Source organism: Mytilus galloprovincialis, chromosome 5 (genome assembly GCF_965363235.1).
Source record: "Mytilus galloprovincialis chromosome 5, xbMytGall1.hap1.1, whole genome shotgun sequence".
NCBI classification, from domain to species: domain Eukaryota; kingdom Metazoa; phylum Mollusca; class Bivalvia; order Mytilida; family Mytilidae; genus Mytilus; species Mytilus galloprovincialis.
The window spans coordinates 53,458,062-53,482,112 of NC_134842.1; the positions used below are offsets into that span (position 1 = coordinate 53,458,062).

General features: G+C 33.4%; 1 protein-coding gene across 8 annotated transcripts in view; it reads right to left on the reverse strand.

Annotated features, from left to right (window-relative positions):
* Nucleotides 1-24,051, reverse strand: part of LOC143076034 (uncharacterized) — an 82,819-nt gene that overhangs the window by 14,566 nt on the left and 44,202 nt on the right. For 5 of the 8 annotated variants that reach the window (XM_076251654.1, XM_076251649.1, XM_076251656.1 and 2 more), the window contains 18 exons: nucleotides 22,236-22,394; nucleotides 19,930-20,043; nucleotides 18,820-18,876; nucleotides 18,350-18,402; nucleotides 17,571-17,637; nucleotides 17,241-17,326; nucleotides 16,614-16,700; nucleotides 15,817-15,907; nucleotides 14,596-14,829; nucleotides 13,856-14,165; nucleotides 12,320-12,491; nucleotides 11,419-11,534; nucleotides 8,666-8,779; nucleotides 7,878-7,949; nucleotides 6,805-6,941; nucleotides 5,976-6,135; nucleotides 4,149-5,105; nucleotides 716-3,007 (listed from right to left, as the gene is read on the reverse strand). In XM_076251654.1, coding sequence (XP_076107769.1) covers nucleotides 716-3,007; nucleotides 4,149-5,105; nucleotides 5,976-6,135; nucleotides 6,805-6,941; nucleotides 7,878-7,949; nucleotides 8,666-8,779; nucleotides 11,419-11,534; nucleotides 12,320-12,491; nucleotides 13,856-14,165; nucleotides 14,596-14,829; nucleotides 15,817-15,907; nucleotides 16,614-16,700; nucleotides 17,241-17,326; nucleotides 17,571-17,637; nucleotides 18,350-18,402; nucleotides 18,820-18,876; nucleotides 19,930-20,043; nucleotides 22,236-22,394 — 5,278 coding nt within the window. The remainder of the gene's footprint in view (nucleotides 1-715; nucleotides 3,008-4,148; nucleotides 5,106-5,975; nucleotides 6,136-6,804; nucleotides 6,942-7,877; nucleotides 7,950-8,665; nucleotides 8,780-11,418; nucleotides 11,535-12,319; nucleotides 12,492-13,855; nucleotides 14,166-14,595; nucleotides 14,830-15,816; nucleotides 15,908-16,613; nucleotides 16,701-17,240; nucleotides 17,327-17,570; nucleotides 17,638-18,349; nucleotides 18,403-18,819; nucleotides 18,877-19,929; nucleotides 20,044-22,235; nucleotides 22,395-24,051) is intronic. The other 3 variants (XM_076251652.1, XM_076251651.1, XM_076251650.1) reach the window with 3 other exon arrangements.

A 24,051-nucleotide genomic window follows, 5' to 3' on the forward strand; every position in this document is an offset into this window, starting at 1 on the left:
TGATGTTGTTTTGAATTCACATGTTTTCAAATGTTTATGGTGGTGGGACTACTCTGAAAAAAATCAACGGTGGTTTTGAGTAAAATGCAAGTGTCTCCGGATCCAATAAACTCCAAAAAAAATTATCATAAAAACAGATTTAATCAATTCAAAAAATAACCAAGATTTAAAGAAATATCACACTGTCTTTCTCTGATATTAAAATCCCAGTTTTATCCAATGTTAACAAAAAACATAGAGGCTATTCTTTGGTAAAAGTGCAGATTTTTTCAGGAAAACTAGATTAATGACTTTTCGAGGTCTACTGTTTATTAATACTGTTATGATTTACAAGCTCATAGCTTTTTTTGAAGCCTATTTGAAAATTACTCTAAAAGAAGTTTCATGCACTCAAAATTGTATGTTTTTTATCACTTTTCTGCATTCCTATTGCTGTCCATAAACTATCAGTCCACAGCCAGTTCTTTAGTACTGGTATCACTGATATGACACATTTTGTAAAGTTAAATTCATAAATTATTGTACCATAACTATTTAAGATGATAGTCCTTAAGATAAGTTAAGGACTTTACCTAAGTCAACCAGGTAAAGTTGATCCAAGATAGTTTTAGCTGTTTTGTGTACACCTTCATGCTTTTATTTTTGTTTTAGACAATCTCTCTACCTTTGAAGTCAGTGAAAAATGAAAATGTTATCCCATATTTTATAACCTTACCTGGTAAATTGGCAGATCCATTGATCAGACTGAGTACACTATCTTTAGGAGGTGTTGGCTTATCTGTGTTGTAATCCATAAGAATAATAGAATTGATGTGTTCACCAAGAGTTTTGGCTGATGAAATAGGTCGGTTCACAGGTTCAAAAGGTCCAGTACCAGCAGCCCCACCACCACCACCAGCACCACTAGATGGCGTACCATGCTTTTGAGATTCTGCAGAAGATGGGATAGGTTTAGGTTGGGTTTGTCGTTGAGGTGTAGGTGTCATCGACTGGGGATGTTCTTGAATCCATTTCTTCTTACCGTGAACTTGCAGTGGTGATTTTTGTAATCCTGACTGTTCCATGTGTGTGGAGGGTGGAATACTCGGTGGTGTTTCCACTTTTTTACGTTCCGTATCAGTAGTAGCTCTACTTGAAGTATCTCTACTACTGTTACTATTCTCATCTACTTGATTAATCTGATGAACAATAATGGCGTCAATAAGATTCGCTGCCGTCAAACCTTGATGACGAGACATCGGACCAGATGCTGATGGTGGTGAAGCATCTTGTCTGAAAACTTTTAAGATATCTGTGGCTTCTTTGATTTGATTTTTGTTATAAGCAGGCGACGCCCTATTGGACGAGCTCCATGGACTCCCAGGTTTAGCACTAGACATGGCACTCTCTTCCTTAGCTTCATGTCTGGCCTGGTTTTCCTTTCGGATCTTCTCTTCCATCATAAGTTTAGCTTGTCTTTCCCGTTCCCTTTCCTCTAGCACTGCTATTCTCCTCTTTTCTGCCTCTATACGTTCTAAACGCTCTCTGTTTTCCATCATCTGACGATACTCCGGGTTCATCATGTTTGGATCTCTAGGTCTAGGCATACCCTGGGGTGGATATGGGTGACTATCAGGATATTGTCTTGGTGATACTGGTTGTGATCTAGGTTGCGATGAACTATCTGCAGGGTATGATTCCTGCTTTCTCTCTGCAATGACTGATGGTCTAGGCTTTCCAGTACCTTGAGTTATACTTCTCATAACATTTGGGTTACCAACAGGAGCTTTACTCAAATTCCATCCTGCTGGTGATAGTTTTTCCTCCTGAGGAGGACCACCACGACCCATATGATGTGGACTTGGTTGACCTTTATCAGATGTGGGTACCTGTCCTTGAGGAAGATACATCATGCCCTGGCTTGCTTGGAATTGATGTAACATTTGACCAGGGTAAGGTTTCTGTTGAGGTGGCATGGGCTCCTTAGCTCGTGGTGATATCTGTTGTTCTCTTTCCTCTGGTAGTCGCTGCATCTGACGTGCTGTTTGAAAATCATTCATCATTATTTGTCTTGAGCTACTGCTGGCTGGATCTAATGCCTGATAGGGATAACCTCCAGGGTAAACCCTCATCTGTTCCATATGTCTGGGATCATATCCACGGGGATCAAAGATAATCCCTCCTGATTGTGATACACGGACACCCGGTTCTGGCATCCTATTTCCTCCTCCCTCACGGTTCACAGGTGTACCACTCGTAATAGAGCCACCTGCCATTCTAACTTGTGATTGTGCCATCATTTCTCTAGGTGGAAGATTTGGAGGGTGTTGCTGTCCATGACCTATAGGTCTTAAAGGTGTTCCTTGTGTTATAGATCCATGGCCCTGTGTCATCATCTGCTGTGGATGTCCACTCACTGGGGGAGATTTGGTCATCTGCATGGCTGGACCTTTACCGACCAAAGGAGGTGGATGACCTATACTTTGCTGTTGTTGTGCTCTACGTAACATTTCTGGAGTGTTGGGCATTTGAGGATATGGTGATGACCCTGGTGACATTCGCCTTGAGACTGCTGGAGAATGTCGTTCTGACTGATATGCTGATGGAGATTTATGTCCTAGACCTTCAGATGGAGGGCGTACCAACTGATCTCGCTGTTCTCGGTAAGATACTGGACGTTGGTGAGCTTGATGAGCTGGTGGAGGTGCTCCTTGTTGCTGACCTCTCTGAACAACCTCTGGTTCAGGTCGTCTGTAATCAATAACAGGCTGCTGTTGTGGACGTGTAAAGTCACGTGGGTCACCCCTATATCCTTTGTGTGACAAATCCTGTGGCATATCACGTCTGTCAGCTGGATCCCTTTCTGGTGCTCTTTGTTGAGGAATATTAGCATATGGAGAGGCTGTGTGACGAGGCTGATATGGAGACATCTCGTGTTTATCTTTATGAAGATCCTGGTGATAGGCACCAAGAGGACTATGAATTGATTGTTGACCTCTGAGATAGGCTGGCTCAGTGGATGCTGGTCCTGGAAATAGAAAAAAATAAATCTATACTGAGTGAAAAAGTTCAGCAACACATGTTCATATTACTTTTAGTTTGTTCATGTTTGCTTGGTAATTTTGTGTCATGAATACATACAGTACTTCCTTTCTTTTCATTTTAAATGAAATAATTAAGGCTTTTATACTTTCTTTCTTTAAATGGAGAATTTGCCCATGGGACATAACTATTGATGGTAAAAGTGACGAACTTGATCTATGTTTTGTGGCAATAAGCATTGTGAATAAGTTTCATATCATTTGGTTGAGGCATACTAAAGTTAGAGAACAGAAACTTATTTAGGGATTTACAGAAATAAAATATTATACTGTGAAAATTAAATTTAACCCTACTCAAAAGTTGTAAATACTGTGAAAGTACTTTTGTTCGTGGGGAACCAATTTTTGTGGTTTTGGTTGATGACTTTATCCATGAATTTCAGTGTCCAACAAAATAAAACAACCGTTGTCAAAATCAAGGCATGGAAATATCCCCTTGTAGGTTTGACTTGTAATATGACTTAGAGAATATATAATGAACATCGCCAAATCTGAGAATACTATTATAGTATTCAAAAGGCAAATTTATGCACTATGAATTTCAAATGCAGGCAGGATAAGACCCATTTAATCTTTAAAACCTAACTGTACAATTTTTGATCTTTTAATTCACATAAAACAATATTTTGATCTATGAAAGTCAGGATTCTGGTATTGATATGCCATGATAAAGTGTTCATTTTATATCCTCATAACTCTCAGGAAATAATAATTTCATGCTGGGCTTGCTTTTGATAAAAATTATTTTACAATTCAAGATACATTTATAGCATTTGTTTATGCAATTTTTTTCTTTAGGTGACATGTTTATGGTCTAATTAACACCGTTGGAGATTTTTAATCTGTTGATCACTGTATCTCGGGTTAATTAGTGTGATCACTAAGATTTACACAGGTCAATGTTTACTTTGCATTTCCTTCAATCCAGACAAGAATTTAAAAACCCACGAACTTGTAAATGTTGCTCAAACCATGAAAATTGATACCAACGAATTTAAGTACTTTCACAAAAGGTAAAGCTATTATCTTGATTTTACACATTTTGCATTAACAAAAATAAAATCTTACTTTTATCCACCAGTCTTTCTTGCATTTGTGGTCTTTGTTCTGGCTTAGGATCACTTGTCTGGCCAAGATTTCTTTCTATGGCTGAATGAATGAGGTCTCGTACACAGGCAGGTTTACCCATCTTCCCTCCATTTATTATATTTTGTTGCTGTGCCATGTTTTGAGCATGCACATTAGGTGACAGACTTCGACGGCCACTGACCATACCATAGGGCATAAGTCCTGAATCTGACTGGGCACTTGCTGGTCTGTGTGGTGAGCTCTGCTCTCGGCTGGCTTTGTTCAGTAGATCATACAGATGCTGCATACCTTTGGGTTGGCCAAACTCCTGTGGTTTAACTTGACTTCCAATAGGTGAAGGAGATTCTTTTATAACAGGGATTTCCTGACTAGGAGGTCTTGACATTCTTTCAACTTCAGCCACACCAGGACTTCTACCATGTGGTTGGGCAGGACTGTGAACAGACTGTGCAGACCCAGGCCTCATCTGACTCCCTGGACTCTGCAAAGCATGCACAGACCCTGGTCTCCCCTGTCCTATAGATCCAGGTGTACCACTCCGACTGCTAGTAGCACTAGCCTCCATTGTAGGTCCTGGAACAGGATAACCTTGGGGAGTCGATGGGAATGGGGAACTTGACACAATTGGACTAGTAGAAGCTGGTCCAGATGTCATACTGCTCGTAACTGTGGGCCCCTGTACTGGATGCATGTTAGCCCGACCAGCTGGTATCCCTGACACACGTGGGCTGAACGTATCACGAGCCTCACTAGACTGTGGTGCTTCATCTGCACTCAAGGTGGCGCTGCTGTCATTGTCAACACTGCGTAGACTTCCCTGGGATGCACTGAGAGGTTTGTTGGCTGTCAAGTTGTTCTGTGGTAAACCAAATGGTTGTGTTTCTTGATGCTCCATTGGTGTTTCTGTTGTGTCCATTTTCTCTTCAGGTTTGGGATCTGAAGAAATAAATGGCTATAAAATAATCTTGAGTAGAAACTCCAAAAGGAACATTCTTTACATTATTTTATTACATAATAAATAAATATGATATCCAGGGGCAGATCCAGTCATTTTAAAAAGGGGGGGTTCCCAACCCAGGATAAAGAGGGGGTTCCAACTATATGTCCCCATTCAAATGTATTGATAGTCCCAAAAAAAGGGGGGGTTCCAACCCCGGACCCCCCCCCCTCTGGATCCGCCACTGATATCAACACCATAAGTATTAACTGGAAACTAGTTTAATATGTTCTGTTGTCTCATTGGCAATTATACCACAACTCTTTATTTTATATTGTATTGATATTATGGAATGTTTACAATTAGGTTGATTATATACACATTCACAATTTCATCGTTTTAACTGGGCTGATGGATTGAATAAAAATAAAAATTCAAGTCTTGCAAGTTGCGATATATGCTCATCAAACAGTTGTTGCAAAAAGTCTACAACATTTAGAGACAAAAATGATACTCATTGCTTAAAACAAAAATAAATGTAAATGAAATGCTGGTTTAAATTTGTTAGATGTATTGCACTAAAAAAATATGTAAGTCTGCATAAACAACTCAAAATCAATCCAAGAATCAATGCAAGAAATGTTATTTGTTTTCAGACTAGTCCAACATACATAAGCAGTGACCAATTTTTCAACCTTAACCAAGAGGCATTTACAGCAGTTTATCACATCAGTTTACATGTACTTAATCATTTTTTTTAACAACAACATGGTGCATATTCAAAACCTTGACTACAGACGAGGGTCTCACAAAATCAGTCTTATAATTGCAAATACCCAAAGCAGATACTGCTTAGTGATTATACCCACCATCTTCAATCCTGAGTGAGGAGGGACTAGGTGCACTTGTTGTATCAGAATCAGCATCATCATCCTCATCCATACTGGACGGTGGTTCATCATCTATATCAGGGGCAGTAACTGTGGATGCTATACTCTCACAGATGGAAACTGTTCTATTATCTTCTTCCTGTAAAATAAACAATTCAATTTTGGTTACTTTGCCTAAGCACTTGTTTAGACTTCTTTTATAAATATCTTTATGGGTATTTTGCAATTAAATGGATTTTTCGTATGATTAAAAGGAGATGTGGGGGTATATAATTAGACAACAATCCAACAATACAGATATAACTAGATGTCTAAATAGTAGACTCCGGCCAATCGGATACCCAAAATGTCAGATAAAAATATCTGATTACCCGATTGTACTATATTTCTAAATTGTTGCAAAAAAAAAATAATAACAAAACCTATCAAAGATCTGACATCAGCAACATTTACATGTTTTACATTAAACTTTAAAGTCCTTCTTAATTCACATAAAAGCTTGAATCAATTTTCTATTTTTTGAAAGCTATGGAAAACATTTTAGTCGCCGATTACATTCTTTTTATTTGGGAAACCCTGTCATGTACTATTACAGAATATTTTTTCAGATTTTTGTTGTCCAAAAACAGTAATCTATATATAGGAATAAGTCAAGTCTGGTAATTTTGGCAATTTATAAGTCTATCTGCTTGGGGAGCAGAACCAAAAGGAAAAATTAAAAGACCAATAACACATGTAACAGTTCACAAATCATTACACAGAAAATATCAACAATTGAGCAACTTGCCCAAAATATCAATGAAAATACCTTAGTCCTCTCTTGTAGAATTGCTTCCAGGTTGAACTTTTTCTTGTAGTTGAAATAAAAGTTTTTACATTGTGCCTCCGACTTCGTGCCAACTACGATAGCTATGGCAGCCCAATCACGTCCGTGTTCTCTTAGTCCTACAAGGAAGTAAAATATATTCTATAGAAAATGAGAATCTTATTGCTTTCCATGTTGTTAATGTACTACACGTTTAGATTTAGAGTTTTTTTTGAAACAGTTTAAATAATTTAATTTTGGATGTAACGCGTCTTCTGATTGGCTGACGTTATTTTGTTATGAGACCATAGACATAATTTAGTCATGTGACTGTCATCAACGTTTTTTCATGGTTTTCTACCGTTTAAAATGGAATTTAGATTTAAATTATAAGAAATGACTGTAATATTTTTTCTGTCTATTCGAAATAACATAAAAAATGTGGTGCACACTGTTAAATAACCCGCTACGCGCGTTATTCAGTGTGCATCCCATTTTTTATGTTTTTTCTTCATAGACAGAAAAACTATTACAGTCATTCCTTAAATAAATTAATACCTATGTTTATTGATATTTTCAACATAAACAGAAAAGTAATGTATCTCTTGACCTTAAGTATATTTATACTTTCTGGCTATTTAGCTAAATTTGCTCCAAATGATAAAAATTAGAATAACCTTCTTGTGTCATGCAACAATCACATATGACAACAAAAAACTAATTAACTTGTTTGACTAAGTTATAAAGGACAAATTTGAATAAAAGTGTAAATAGGTCTACACAAACAGCAGACTTCTTTTTTTTTGTAGTGAAATATTCTTTGACAAAAGATATTGTCAAATAATACAATCAAAATCAAAATTTATTATTGTTAGGACTTTTTGTATGGACTTAAATTATTTTCAAATCTCATTTATTTTATTCAGAAGAAGATATAGACTATGTCTCTTAATATGGTACTGACAAATTAGAAATTGTCACCAAGCTACCAAGCCTGAAAAACAATTCACGCATCAACAAATTTCATTACCAACCAAAAACTTATCATATCAAAATATTATTTCCTATTTCTGTACCTTTTTTTGCTTTTTCCATATCTTCTTCTGTCCATCTTGATGATTCAGCAGCATCACCTAAAACAATAATGCCTGGTTTAGCAGACATTCAAGAAGCAAATAATTATAACCTAATAAATTCTTATGCTACATTCAACATGTACTTTAAGTTTAAAACTAAATAACATAAAGACAAAAAAACTTATACTTAAAGTTTTAAGAGATATGAAGTGACAGAGTACATTTTGCATGAAACACAGAAACACTTGTTTAAACATATGAGCTATGTCACTTAATTCATGGTTTTAAGTATGTGGATTAATATGACAAACACATATTGATGGTGGAATTTTTTTTTATTATCCATGTTTTTTTAAAATTTCAATAGATCGATATACTATACTACCATGCATCTATGCACAGGTGGCACATGCTTCCAGAAATAATCAAATTGGCATGAAAATGGATAAACTATTTTTCATGACTGTTTTTGACAGTCTACATGATAAGGCCATGAAAAATTAATTGTTGGTTTCCCCTAACATGGGAAAATTTTAAAGACCCGGCAGGCAGGCAGGCTTCTTTTTTTTTTTTTTTTTTTTGTAACCATTTTATATCTATATGTTTTGTTTCTATAGCGGAACTATAATCTTGCATATTTTCCGCACTTGAAGTTGTCTCTGCAAAAAAAAATAAAATAGTTATTTTTTTTTTTAACAGAAAAATTAAATGACCCGGAGGTAAAAAAAATGACCCGCTCGAGTTAGGGGAAACCATCAATTATTTTTCCATTGACCAAGAGTTTTTACCTTCTGTACTCTCAGGTGCTGCAGGCTCTGTTGGTTCTGTAATCTGGGGGTTCAATTTTCTACTTATTCTATTAAAACATGCTGAACAACACTTGTTCACTTCTTCTGTTAATTCTAAAAATAAATACACAGGCCCTTTACTATGAATTGTAATATAGACACACTTATCATGAACTGTTTCCAAATTTTCGGTATCAAACCATTAAACTCATATCTCCATTTGCTTTCTATGTTCAATTCAAAAAATTTAGGCATTGACAGCCTTTTTGTCTTAATTCAAATAAAGTAATTTTCAAAAATTCAAATAAAGTGATTTTTTAAAATCTAAATAAATTCATTATTCAAAATCTAAATAGTCATTTTTTTTAATTTAAATAAAGTCATTTTTAACCAGGTGCTCCGCAGGGCGCAGCTTTATACGACCGCAGAGGTCGAACCCTGAACAGTTGGGGCAAGTATGGACAAAAAATTCAAGCGTGATACAGCTCTGAATTTGGATTGTGATCAAATTTTTGACATTACATGGTTTTTTTTTACACAAAACAAATGTCAAGATTTTACAAATCAATTAAAGATTTCTTCTTCAAACTTTTTAAATCTAAAATTAAATAGTTGACACAGCATAGGTTTCTGACACAGAATGAATGTGGTCTAATGAACTTTTTTTTTTTGCCTTTGAGCAATTCACTATGCTGTTGAATATTAATCCTCTCAAAAAAATGTTTGAAGAAATTTTCTTTTTATTTATGAAATCTGAAATGAGAAAAATTTAAATCCCCCCCCCCCTTTTTTTCACATCCCTGTTTCCCTTTTTCCAAAACTGATATCAATTCAAATTTCTAATGGAGTTTGCAACAATAACTACTCTTTTAAATACATCATAAAATATTAAAATGTAAAATAAAGTGCTTGTTATCACTGAATGGTAAAGATTGGTTGGTAGTAAAAGTGAATATACATTGTTTATTGTATAAAACAATAAAAAAAACTTCATCTGCAACATTTTATATTGGCAAATTTCCAATGAAGTTATTTACATAAAGTTATTGGCAAATAAAAATAGAAAATGACATCATAGTCATGTCTGGCAAATGTCCAACATACATTATCTAAGAACATTTTAGATAAGATAAGGAAAAAAAGCTTCATCAGCAACATTTTATATTGGCAAATTTCCAATGTAGTTATTTACATAAAGTTATTGGCAAATAAAAATAGAAAATGACATCATAGTCATGTCTGGCAAATTTCTAACATATATTATCAACTACTATTCTATACAAAGAAAGATAACTCCAATTGAAAATTAATTGCTATTGCACAATATTGTGCAATTAGACATTTCTTGCTATTGTGCAATACTGTGCAATTGAAAATTTCTTGCTATTGCACAATACTTGATATGGAATCCTGATTTGGACCAACTTGAAAACTGGGCCCATAATCAAAAATCAAAGTACATATTTAGATAAAGCATATCAAATAAGCCCAAGAATTTAATTTTTGTTAAAATCAAACTTAGTTTAATTTTGGACCCTTTGGACCTTAATGTAGACCAATTTGAAAACTGGACCAAAAATTAAGAATCTACATACACAGTTAGATTTGGCATATCAAAGAACCCATTTATTCAATTTTTGATGAAATCAAACAAAGTTTAATTTTGGACCCCCATTTGGACCAACTTGAAAACTAGGCCAATAATTAAAAATCTAAGTACATTTTTAAATTCAGCATATCAAAGAACCCCAAGGATTCAATTTTTGTTAAAATCAAACTAAGTTTAATTTTGGACCCTGTGGACCTTAATGTAGACCAATTTGAAAAAGGGACCAAAAATTAAGAATCTACATACATAGTTAGATTCGGCATATCAAAGAACCCCAATTATTCAATTTTGATGAAATCAAACAAAGTTTAATTTTGGACCCTTTGGGCCCCTTATTCTGTTGGGACCAAAACTCCCAAAATCAATACCAACCTTCCTTTTATGGTCATAAACCTTGTGTTTAAATTTCATAGATTTCTATTTACTTATACTAACGTTATGGTGCGAAAACCAAGAAAAATGCTTATTTGGGTCCCTTTTTGGCCCCTAATTCCTAAACTGTTGGGACCTAAACTCCCAAAATCAATACCAACCTTCCTTTTGTAGTCATTAACATTGTGTTTAAATTTCATTGATTTCTATTTACTTAAACTAAAGTTATTGTGCGAAAACCAAGAATAATGCTTATTTGGGCCCTTTTTTGGCCCCTAATTCCTAAACTGTTGAAACCTAAACTCCCAAAATCAATCCCAACCGTTCTTTTATGGTCATAAACCTTGTGTCAAAATTTCATAGATTTCTATTAACTTAAACTAAAGTTATAGTGCGAAAACCAAGAAAATGCTTATTTGGGCCCTTTTTGGCCCCTAATTCCTAAAATGTTGGGACCAAAACTCCCAAAATCAATACCAACCTTCCTTTTGTGGTCATAAACCTTGTGTTAAAATTTCATAGATTTCCATTCACTTTTACTAAAGTTAGAGTGCGAAAACTAAAAGTATTCGGACGCCGGACGACGACGACGACGACGACGACGCCGACGCCAACGTGATAGCAATATACGACGAAAAATTTTTCAAATTTTGCGGTCGTATAAAAATTTAAATAAAGTCATTTTGTCTTGAATCTAAATAAATAAATAAATTAGGACTTTTGATTTCCTTTTTTTTTTTTAAACAATGTGATTGATGATAAAATCACTTACGTAATTCTGCAACTATTGGATCTCTGATTTCTGGTGGCATTTCCAGCCATTTGGATGGAAACGGACGTAATCTTTTCACTTTACGTTTTGGTGTCTTGCAAGTTGGAATTGGGCACCTGTATAGGAAAATATATTCTTTTTTAAATGTTTATCCTTTAAAATTTAGTAGTTGTTTATTGCTTTTTGTTTTATATATACCTTATTATATATATTCCCTAAGGCAGATGGTCAATATCTGATGCCTTCTAGTAAACTGTCTAGCTAAGGCTTTTCACTTATGACTTTTGGTGCTGATTGTCAAAAAGTGTTGTGTATGTACTTGATTGCATGCTTCATTTGCTAAAAATCATTTTTGAATGAAAAAATTTCAAAGATCCACAAAACAAGTTGGTTACCAACACTTTAACTAAAATTAATTTTCCTTGTTTAATTTTCTTAAAATTTTGACAAAGTATTTACTTTGAGCCTTTAACCAAAATTTAAAAAGTTCAAAAAATTTGAACCAACCGTTAAATCAGAAAAAATACACTGGTTATATAGCAATTTGACAACCACCAATTTTTTATCATTGAGAAGCTTAATATTCCTTTTTCAACACAACGTAATTAAAACGTTTAGCTGACTTGACAGAGTTATCTCCCTGTAGTGTTAGGTACCACCTTAAGACTTTTGGTGCTGATTGTCAAAAAGTGTTGTGTATGTACTTCATTGAAGGCTTAGTTTGCTTAAAATTATTTTCGAATGAAAAAATTCCAAAGATCCACAAAACAAGTAGGTTAACCATATTTTTATCAGAATAAATGATGTCCTGTCGATTCCTCCACATAAATATATTGATTTTAACAAGGCTCCCACATCACCTACCCTATTAAATATATTACATAAATAAGTAAAAACTTACGGTGTATATCTTCTTCTGACAGATTTACATCGACAGCTACTACAGACCCTCATGTCAGGTTTCAGATCACTCTCACTCATACCATACAGTTCACAGTTACCTTTGGTCAGGGCCCTACTGTAACTATAGTTCTCTAACTGCATCTTACACACAACACACTGATGTGGACCACCTGTTAAAAATGTATAAATTTTGTTAATAATGTTTTGTTTGTTCTTCATCATTTATTTTTTAATTTAAAGTCTGATTTGCAACATGGCATAATAGGACCTACATTGATTTTCTTAAAAACTATAAAATATGCATATAAGTATCATATCATTTAATTTTAATTTCAAATCTCTAAATATGCAGCTACAAGATTGATTTCTCCCTGTATATTTGCCTGTCCAAAACAGAAAGAATATTAACCATGATTGTAAACAAGATCCCAATCTAGGTCTATATTAAAAATTTATTCTGTGCATTTTTTTTATACTGACAGCATATGAATCATGATACACAGAAATACAATTACAAAATTCAGTTCTCAGATTATTATGAAATACAATGTACCACTGTTGCAGGGAAGTTAAAATTAAAATAAGGCAATATTTTTGATATTTTTTCACCTTAGTTGCACAATAAGCAAAAGTGCATTACAGTAGCCTGTAATTCAGTGGTCATTTGTTGCTGTATATCATATTTGTTTTTCATCTGTTTGTACATAAATCCGGCTGTTGCTTTTCTCATTTGCATAGTTTTGCACTTGTCTTCCGGAGGCTTTTTTAATCTTACTATGTAGTATGGGTTTTGCTCACTCTTGAAAGATGTATGGTGATCTATATTACTTCTACTTCAATATTTGGTGTCTGGTGGAGCCTGGTCTCATTAGCAATTCTATTAACATGACGTCCTTCAAACGCTTTGAGTACACACCCGTGGTAAAATATGAATATATTATTTGGGCTGTTCTGATCATACTCCCACGTCATATGCTTTTTTATGAATAAGCTACTCGACGTCATAGAACTATGACGTCAGAATATAAGCATTTTACAGGAAAATATACGCTTGTGAAAACCGAAAATCAACACAAATAAGGAATTGGAAACAAACAATGCTAAAATGTGTTATATAAGCCATTTTTTGTATACTTATAAGATATAAGTACAATTGTCATTTAGATTCAGCCAAACTTATCTGAATAGTTTATTGTAAATAGTTTAAGCATGTCACTTATTCAGTTTGCGCTGTTCTTTTATGCCAATTTAATAGTGCATTTATTTATGGGAACGGCAAATAATGCCTTCGCCTAGAGCGCTTCCATCCAAAACAATTGCCGTATTTGTCCTATTAGAATTGAAATAATTCATGGGGGCTTGAATATATCGTGATTTTACCACGGGTTGGCCCTTTAGGGGTAAAATATTTGTCATAAAGGGCCAACCCGTGGTAAAATCACGATATATTCAAGCCCCTATGAATTATTTCTTAATAATACTTTCTTATTTTCTTATTTACAGTGGACAGAGTTCATATAAATAGATATCTTACCATCTCCTTCCCCAGCCTGTACTGGTACAGCCTCATTATCATCGGATGTATCCTCTGTCTTTTCTTCCTTCAAAACATCTCCAGGCATTTCCATTGGAACCTCTGTTGATGAAGCAGGACCACCTTCTTCCTGTTGTCCAGTTTCATCAATTTTTTCTTCCTTTATCTGTTGTTCCTCTTGTCTCATGGCTGAACTGTTGGGTTTAGAAAATGCTTTTTTCCTTTTGATTGCAGTTTGCTTCCTTATCAGTGTTTTGTAATTTTCATCCTTTTTAGTTTGGTAATAGAATTCAATGCAGTTAGATACACTCTGAAAATACAAAAGAATTGAATAACATCAAAACCATTAACAAAAATTGTAAACTTATATTTATGATTTTTTTAAACTAACATTTTTGCATGTGTTTATATTGCTATTGTTTAACGATAAAAATAAATCGAAATTAATTAATGAGATTTTCAAGAAAGGCTGAAGTGCATACAAATGATATGTGTCTTTAATGGAAGACCTTAATTTGGCACCTGTATTAAACAATTAAATTCATACAAAGGTGTTCAAGGTTTTAAATTAAAGTGACCACAAACTAGCATAACACTAAAATTTCAATTTAAAATGGCATGACTGACAGAAATACAGACAGATAGAGTGAAATTCATAATGCTCCTCTACTATTGAATGCAGCACATAATAACTTATAATTGTGCAATACAAACATCTTTAATTTGTTATATTCTGGTACCTTTTTTTCTAGGTATGAAGCTATTGCAGGGAAGTTTTTAGGATGCTGTAAATATCTTTCTTTAAAGATACGTTTCTCTTCTGGGGTCCATATATTAATCAATTTCCTGTCCTTCCATTCGGACATAGGGTCCTCCACCAGTCCATTGTTGTTGTAGTAACGTAGTGACCGTTGTCGAGCATCTAACATCATTGGGGGTATTACTGCTAAATTTCTCATTTTTCTATCTTCCTCCTAAAATATACATAATCATTTAGATAACAATATAGAACTAAACATTTCAAATAGGTATCTTTCAAATATTTGAACATAACATTCTGTGCAAAAAAAGAAACAAATACCAACCATTTCCATCTCAGTATGAGGGTAACTTTAAAATAGTATGGTTAGGCCAGTGAGGTTTATTTTCAGCCATGGTTTGATTTTTTTCTAAATTGCCTGATTCTTACAAAGACTGGCACTTAGATTAGATTTAAACATTAGAAAACTAGATGTGTCAAAGCAACACGAATGGTCCCGTCTCAAAAAGTTGAAAAATCTGCAACTTCAATAATACATGTGGACACAAACAGGATGGTAGTCGCACAAAAATCAGCTCAAAATCTGGAGGCGTATAGAAAAAAAGTCTAGAACTGTGATTTTCAACAATTTTCAAAGTTACCCTAAATTTTGGCAAAAATTAGCGGAGCGGAACGAAACCTGATCTGTAACTCATCATGGTTAGCTCACATACCAAAAATCAGCCCAATATCTGAAAGCGTTTAGAAAAAAAGTCTGTATAACTGTGATTTCCAACAATTTATCAAGGTCCAAAGTCGTAATTATGGCTAAAATGAGCAGAGCGGAATGAAACTTAAACTTGATCTGTAACTCATCATGGTTAACTCACATACCAAAAACTAGCCCAATATCTGAAGGCATTAAGGAAAAAACATCTTTATGATGGTTTGTTGAGGAATGACAGAATGACGGAATTTCAGAATTACAAAATGACAGAATGACAGAATTATGGACAAGAGTAAATCTATATGGCACGGACAATTTCGTTGCGGGGCCATAAATATCAAAGCTGTAAAAATTTCTAATTAAAACATTGATTTCTTCCAATGCACTCAAATGATATACTTATTGTGACAATACTCCCCAACATGGATTAAATCAAAATTTGTAGAAAGGTTACGATAAACATGTAAAATGTTAACTGGAAACATGAATACCAACCTCCTGTTCATGAAGACCATCCATGATTTGTTCTAATTCAGCTTCACTTCTGGCATAGCCTGCTACATTACCACTCCTAGTGCCAGCCCTACTGAAAATAATAAAATAGAACAATATTCGTCACAAGTAGTTCAATTAGAAGAAATTATACAGGTATAACACTGGAAAACTTGTTATTGGCATATAAATGGTATAAATATTGAAAATCCTGTGTTACAGAGGGGGATTTAGGGGAAAAATTTGGTTGGTTCTATAGGGAAGTGGGCGGAAGTGGGCTCCCACTTATGAAAATTTCTGGATCCGCCACTGTGTTATACATGAGTAAATATGTTCATTGTATTTGGGGTAAATTTTTGTTTATTGGGGTGCTGTGCCAATGACATTTATCCTAATAAAAGAACTCCTAGCTTACTTTTACAAATTGTGACTTGGATGAGTGAGTTGTCTCCTTGTCACTCATACCACATCTTCTTATATCCTTCACTTTGAGCAAAGCTCAAATACCCACAAACCAACCTTGAATATGTGTCATTTTTACAAGCTCACAATAAAAAAATAAATGTATTCCATCAGTATTCCATCTATCTTTCTCTAAGCATTATCCACATAAATTTTTAATTAGACAATACATGGATTTCCGATATTGACAACTGCTTGTAATTGAGAGGATTAAACTAAATACTGAATATAAACTGATGTTTTTTTCAAAGTCAATATTGAAAAGAAAAGACTACATGAAAAGTACAACAGAACATATAAAATTATTCATTACAACATTAGATGATAACCGATCAGACCTTGAAATTCTCTCTTTGTCTTCTCTGGATTTCTTGATTTCAGGGAAACATTTCTCAAAGAATTCTCTCATTCTGGCATCCTTGGCTCTGTATTATATAAAATATATACAAAATGTGAAAAAAACTTTTCATGGTGTAATTTGTAAAACAATACTCCCTTATATTAAAATAAGACAAAAAACTTTCAGAATAATTGACATTTCCATCAAAATTCAGTGCTTTTTCGATACTTATAAATATATGAAACATTTGGAGGCTCTCTTGTGTTGTAGGTTTGCTGTCTAATACCACATCTGATTTTATTCGTGTTAAAATGTTTGATTTGTGTACTTTTACCAGCGCAATATGAATATTAGATAACAACATTTGCAAGTGTGAGTGACACTAGTCTACAAACACATGTATAATGAAAATATATAGAAAGAATCTTTAATGTTAAATGCACAATTATTGCCTTGCACAGACACAGGACTGATGAACAGAATAAAGCCCATAATGCATCTTGGGTACATACACTTCCTGCTTACTCAGGAATGAAATTTAATAAATTAAACTGGAACCCTTGATTAAGGATTGATGCTTGGTGTCCAGTGACAAATATTACATATAATTTTCATACAAACTGACCTCCTTTTTGCATGGTTTTCTATTCTTTCTATCTTCTTTATCCAGACCTGCATCAGCTGATCATATCTTTCTGTTAAATATCTCTCCTGAAAGAAGTGCATCATTTTATTTATAATATAAAAATATTTCATTTCACATTTCTGAGAAAAAAATCGTAAGATTATAAATCAGTTACACGCTAATGCTTTTCCCTATTCTTTGGAGAAAAATTAATTTCACGCTTCAATGAAGAAATTCTAATTTAAAAAAAAAGGTCTTGATTTCTATTTTAAATGATAGACTTTAAATTATATAATAGTGATTCAGCTTTCACCACCCTGAAATATTTACCCTGATACGTCTAGCCTGGTTTCTTTTCTTAAGATGTAATACCAATCTCTTCTTGAAGACTTGATGACTGAAAGTAAATATAATCAAACTAGATATTGAGGCAGACATTTTAAGTAAATAAATATTAAGTAATTGTAAGGCACAAAAATAATTATTCATTGTGATGTGTACCCTCCGTGTTAGTTCCAGGATTTGATATTAACATGTTAGATTGCTCAGGCCATGAGAATGTAATTAATTGATTTTAAAACAAGAATGTGTCCTTAGTACACGGATACCCCACTTGCACTATCCTTTTCTATGTTTGGTGGGCCGTGAAATTCCGGTCAAAACGCTTTTAAATTTGGCATTAAAATTAGAAAGATCATATAAAGGGAACATGTGTACTAAGTTTCAAGTTGATTGGACTTCAACTTAATCACAAACTGCCTTGACCAAAAACTTTAACCTGAAGCAGGGCAGATGGATGGACGGACGAAAGGACAGAGGAATAGACAACAGACCAGAAAACATAATGACTGTAAATGGGGCATAATAAATTGGGCATTTAGTAACTGATGATTACATAATAAAAGATCAATGAAGTGGATCATAGATGTTATTTTTGTGTTGTACTCTTGACCAATCATTTAACCTAATGTGCAATCTGTATTTAACAATCATTTCTGATCATGGCTAGGATAAATTAATGAGAAAATGCAAAAGACATCAAAATAGCTCCCAAGTTGCAACTGTATGACCTAGATAAATAGTATGTGTTGAAAAACATGTAAACTTACTTTGCAATATTATCTTTATAGACCTGTGTATCTGATGGCTGGTTGTAAAGGGGCTGAAATATAAAACAATGCAATTCGAAAACATTCAATTCATTTTAATATACACAAGTCCATGTCTACATAACAGGTAATCAAAATCCTTCATCAATTTAAAAGAGATGACTGTTTTGTATTCATCAGAGAAACAAAAGATGACTTGGGGTCTCAATGGCTTTCTGTACTTAACATTTGTGTATGACCTTTTAAACTTTTTTGATTCAGGTACATGTATCACTGATGGGTCTTTTGAAGATGAAATGTGTGTGTCTGATGTACACGTTTTAATTCTGGTATTCATGATGAGTTTGTTGATAGCTGCTTGTCATGTACTTGTACATAATTTTTGTTCTGTTAAACATCAAAGAACTATGACAATTTTTTTTTTAACTCTATTTTCACTTTACTTTGCTATTGATACTTTCTGTACTTACCAGTTCTATTTTAGGACCGAGTGTTGCTAACATGTTGTGTGCTTCCTCTGCCTTTTTCTATAAATAAAACAAATTTATTCATATTTATTGACTTTTTAACTTTTAAATTTTAACTTTTGTTCTTCTTAAATGCACACCACTATAATTATATGTGAAAGAAGGTATTTCATATATATATGCATGTATACTGTTATACCACTGTCCCAGGTTAGGGGGAGGGTTGGGACCCCGCTAACATGTTTAACCCCACCACATTATTTATGTATGTGCCTGTCCCAAGTCAGGAGCCTGTAATTCAGTGGTTGTTTGTTTATGTGTTCATATTTGTTTTTCCTTCATTTTTTTATATAAATAAGGCCGTTAGTTTTCTCGTTTGAATTGTTTTACATTGTCTTATCAGGGCTGGTTTAATTGTTTTACATTGTCTTATCAGGGCTTTTTATAGCTGACTATGCGGTATGGGCTTTGCTCATTGTTAAAGGCCGTACGGTGACCTATAGTTGTTAATGTCTGTGTCATTTTGGTCTATTGTGGACAGTTGTCTCATTGGCAATCATACCACATCTTCTTTTTTATATGGATCATATTGGTTATTGTGCAATAACTTCTTTGATCATTAAGACTTGTCTTGCCACTTTAAGTTTTTTAATTTTTTTTCATTTTCATTATTTGAAAGAGAGAATTTTAACCACTTTACTAATCTGTGGATTGTTACACTTATAGTATACTTTAATCATAATTATCATTTTAATGAAAGTAAGCTTTTGAAAGAATCAGGAAATTAAGAAGAATTTCAAAACATGGTTGAAAAAAAACTGCTGATCTAACCATCTAATTATTCTAATGGAATTAGTTGGAAATGGTTGTCTTCGTTTCTGAAATCAAGAAATTACTAGTTAACTTTTGATTAGAATGATAGCAAATTAAGGAGTTAGCTCCCCTTAACTGTTGAAATACAAGATGAGGAAAAGGAAACGAATGTTATATTCGTAAATTATTACATTTTGAACTTAAATCAATGTGAGTTGGTTTATGTTTGTCATGTTTTCACCACTGCCTGATTCTTAGGCAGACTGGCACTTTTCATACTTTTGCTTTTGTTTGACTTACCCTATTTTCAGCATAAATAATTTGAGCTAAACTCTGGTGTTTAACTTCAGTGTTATTCTGTGGTGTTTCTGTTTTGTCTACTGGAGGCTTGGATGTTTCCTGCTCTAGCTGTCTCTGTAAAAAACAAAAATATTGTAAATTCATAATTTCTGTGATAATTTTAATAGTTTTAATTGAAAATGATGAATATGTATTTAGTAAAAATTTCGATAGTATTATAAGTATGCAGTACTAATTAAAATTGCAATTAGGAGATAACTGTATTGTATTTTAAGCTCCGACGACATCAATTGGGGATTTGATGATCGCAAATTAAGTTTACTGGCGACGCGTTAGCGGAGACAGTAAACGGGTATTTGCGACCATCAAATCCCCAATTGATGCCATCGGAGCTTAAAAAACAATATTGTTATCTCCATTCTAATGAAACTGACAGAAAAACAACATTAAAACATGTATTTAAAACCTGTCATATGCCGTCTGCGCTTGTGCGTACGTCCCATAGCATCAATTGTCAATTGATGCCATGTAAATAAGTGACGTTATCCAATCAAAATGAACGTTACACACGTTGTTGCATTAGAATTATCAATCTCATGTTTTTGTTCATTATTAAAAAAAAAAAGAGGCAAAAATAAATTCTTTTGTAAAAAATTCTCACTTTACAGTTTATTAAGCCATCCAAACTCTATTCAATCATGCATTTGTACAAAGAAAAGAATTTGCAAGTACGAAATAACCGTACAATTCAGATTTATATCTTGTATTGTGATTTCATTTCATTTTAAGGAGGTAGACCTAGGTTAAGGGAAATAACTCTTAAAATCATCAGTACGTTTGTGTCAGCCATTTTCATAAATATGTTCTAAGTTTCTAGGATACATAGATTATTTCCAATCGGTTTCAGGTAAATGCTTAAAATTCATTGACGAAACTTGACTTTTACAAACACATAACTGATTTAAAGAGTTATCTCCCTGAACCAAGGTCTACCCCCTTACAAGGAATACTAATTCTAACGACTGTGGACAAATTGTACTTTTGTGGATAGCAGTACTTGATTTTGCAGTTTTAACAAAGTATGCAAAAATACAAGCGAGAGGTTTAGCTAGCTATAAAACCAGGTTTAATCCACCATTTTTCACCAAGAAAATGCCTGTATCAAGTCAGGAATATGACAGTTGCTATGCATTTGTTTGATGTGTCTGAGCTTTTGATTTTCCCATTTGATTAGGGACTTGCCATTTTGAATTTTCCTCTGAGTTCAGTATTTTTGTGATATTATACAAATATAGCCTTTGTATGAGGTCGATACAAGGATATTTTGACCTGAAAGAGGTATATTGACTGAGGATGAAGTCCGAGGTATATTGACTTAGGACGAAGTCCGAGGTCGATATACTTCTTTGGGTCGATATATCCTGTATTGACCTCATACAAAGGCTATATTTTTTATATTATTAATTTCAGACCATTATGCATATTTGTATCAAAATCGTCTTTTGATTTTGTTTGAATTTTATAGATATTATATTGTCTCCTTGACAATAACACCATATTAGTTGTTATTTAATTTACTTTTTTGTTTTGTTTGGCTTGTTGTGTATTTGAAGATAATTGATCACAGGTGGACGTTTAACGATATGCTGAAATTCATAACATGACGTCACAAAGTAAGTCGGTTTTCAGATATTCTAAAAATAACCGTGCAATATGCTCTGTGCAATATGCTTTTTGCTAACCGCCGTTTTCTCTCTACCCTTCGAAAATATAGTTTCACATGTGACTATCCCGAAACGAATCAAATTTGCTAAAATATGCGAATTAATGATATTACTTTATAATCAAATAAATTTGTGGTTTATCATTACCAAAGAAAATCAACTCTAATGGTTGTCAAAATTTGTTACAATGTGGTTAATAGAACATCCATCGTGAAAGGTTTTTCTTTTCTTTGTCAATTTGTCTGTTATTTTTTTTTATTTTTGGCAGCAGCACATAAACTTATAACCTGTTTTTGTTGTCCGTCTTTTTTACATTGAGAGATGAGAAATAAATCTTTGAGTTATTTTCTCTTTTGTGTTTGTTAATTTACCAGTTTCATGTTATTCATATTAAGATGCATCATCTTGAACCTTTTTTTTCCCTACATTCATTAACCTGTTTTTCTGTCATTTTTTCCAATTGCAATAAAAAATCTTCAACTTCCATTTTCCTGATTTCTCTCCATCAAATTTACATGTTTTTTTTTTATAATTTTTTCAATGAAACAAAAATCATGCACTTTTCTCTCCCCCCCAACTTACATGTTTTTTCTGTAACTTTTGTATTTGTTGTTCATGTTTACTGATCTCTCTATCCGTTTTACTAATTGCTTGTAGCAGTTCATCTTTTGTAGTACGACTACTACTCTCGTCAGGTGTCGGAGAGATTGCCTCCACTTGTGGGTTGTACAAGGTCTGTTCCTATAAAAGTAATGGATATATTTAATTGACTTAGTGGTTTTAACAACTTCAAAATTGAGAATAGAAATGGGGAATGTGCCAAGAGACAACAACCTGACCATAGAGCAGACAACAGCAGAAGGTCACCAACAGGTCTTGACTAGCTGCTTAGCCCTTGCATAGTCATTCTATCAGTGTTCTCCCCAGGATTTTTGGATAGCACCAGGGTAACGCGTGACGAAATGAATTTTACAATATTGTGTGTCGCGTTGCGTCGCTTATTTTTTTCTTGTTAGTTTTTGTCATTACCTTTTTGCCTTTGTTTTGTTTACTATGGTACTGTGTTGTATGGACTTTTGGTTTTATTGGTAGAAAAAGTAAATCAATAAAACAGTTTGTATACTTTAATATCTTTGAAAAAGAAAAGAAAGCACAATTAGTCTTTAAACTAAAGTCACTTCTTATATTTTGATCAAGCCATTTTGTCCCAATACTTGTATTTTGATCAAGCCATTTTGTCCCAATACTTGTAGTTACACTACACATTCCCCATGTTAGATTTGACCATAACAATGAACTTTGAACAAGATTAATTTTTGATACAGAATCTTCAGTAAATTAAAAACTTTCTATTCTTTTTAACAACAACAAATTAATTTATTTTCTTATGCATATTAGTTTTTACTTTAAATTATTTATATATAGTTAAAATATTTTATTTCAAATATGAAAGTAATTGTAAAATATATATTCCTATTAAATTTAGGAATTAAGCTTTACATCCTTTACAATTTGAAAATTACTACCAAATTGATATAAAAGTCTGTGTATCAATAAAGGTATGATTCTCTAAAATAATTTGCAAAACATTTTTGTTGGTATGTTCTACGAAAGTTTTTATCCTTAATATAACATTCTAATATATAATTTTGCATTCAATTTGTACTTTATTTTAATTTTCAATGAGAAATTATGTGTGAGGAGCATTTATTTGTAATAAGCAAAATCAGGGAAAGTAACTCCACAATTAATTTCTAACAGGCAAATTATTTTGACTAAAGACTGGCGTAATAGAGTTCATTAACAAATGTCTGCTTGTCCCCTATTACAAGTCTGTTATTAAAAATATGATCTCTTAATTAATTAAAACACAAGAGAATCATGTACATCGATTAAATCCAATCATCAAGGTTAACCTCAACAGGTAAATCGATCACGTGGTGTAAACAATCTACTTGTCAATACTGGATTAAACTGGTTAGAACTGGTCAATTTTCATGTAAAATTTTAATCCTCACTGAAAGTTGAAGTCATCTGAAACTTTACCGATTTTGATACGATTTTTTTACCGAAAACTTTAGCACCACGGAGAAAAATTATACATCGCGGCAAGAACGATACCACCGCGGTAGAAAATTATACATCGCGGGCCCGTGGTCCTTTAAGGGCCTGGGGAGAACACTGATTCTATATTTACTTTTCATATAGCATTTCTTTTATTGAAATTGGCACAGTGGTTGTCATTTGTTCACGTCTGTCATATTTGTTTTGTTCTAAATTAGCCAGTTAGTTTTCTCAATTGAATTGTTTCATATTTCACATACGTTTTATAGTTGACTATAAGGTATGAGTTTTTCTCATTGTTGAAGATCCTACTGTTACCTATCATTGCTTACAC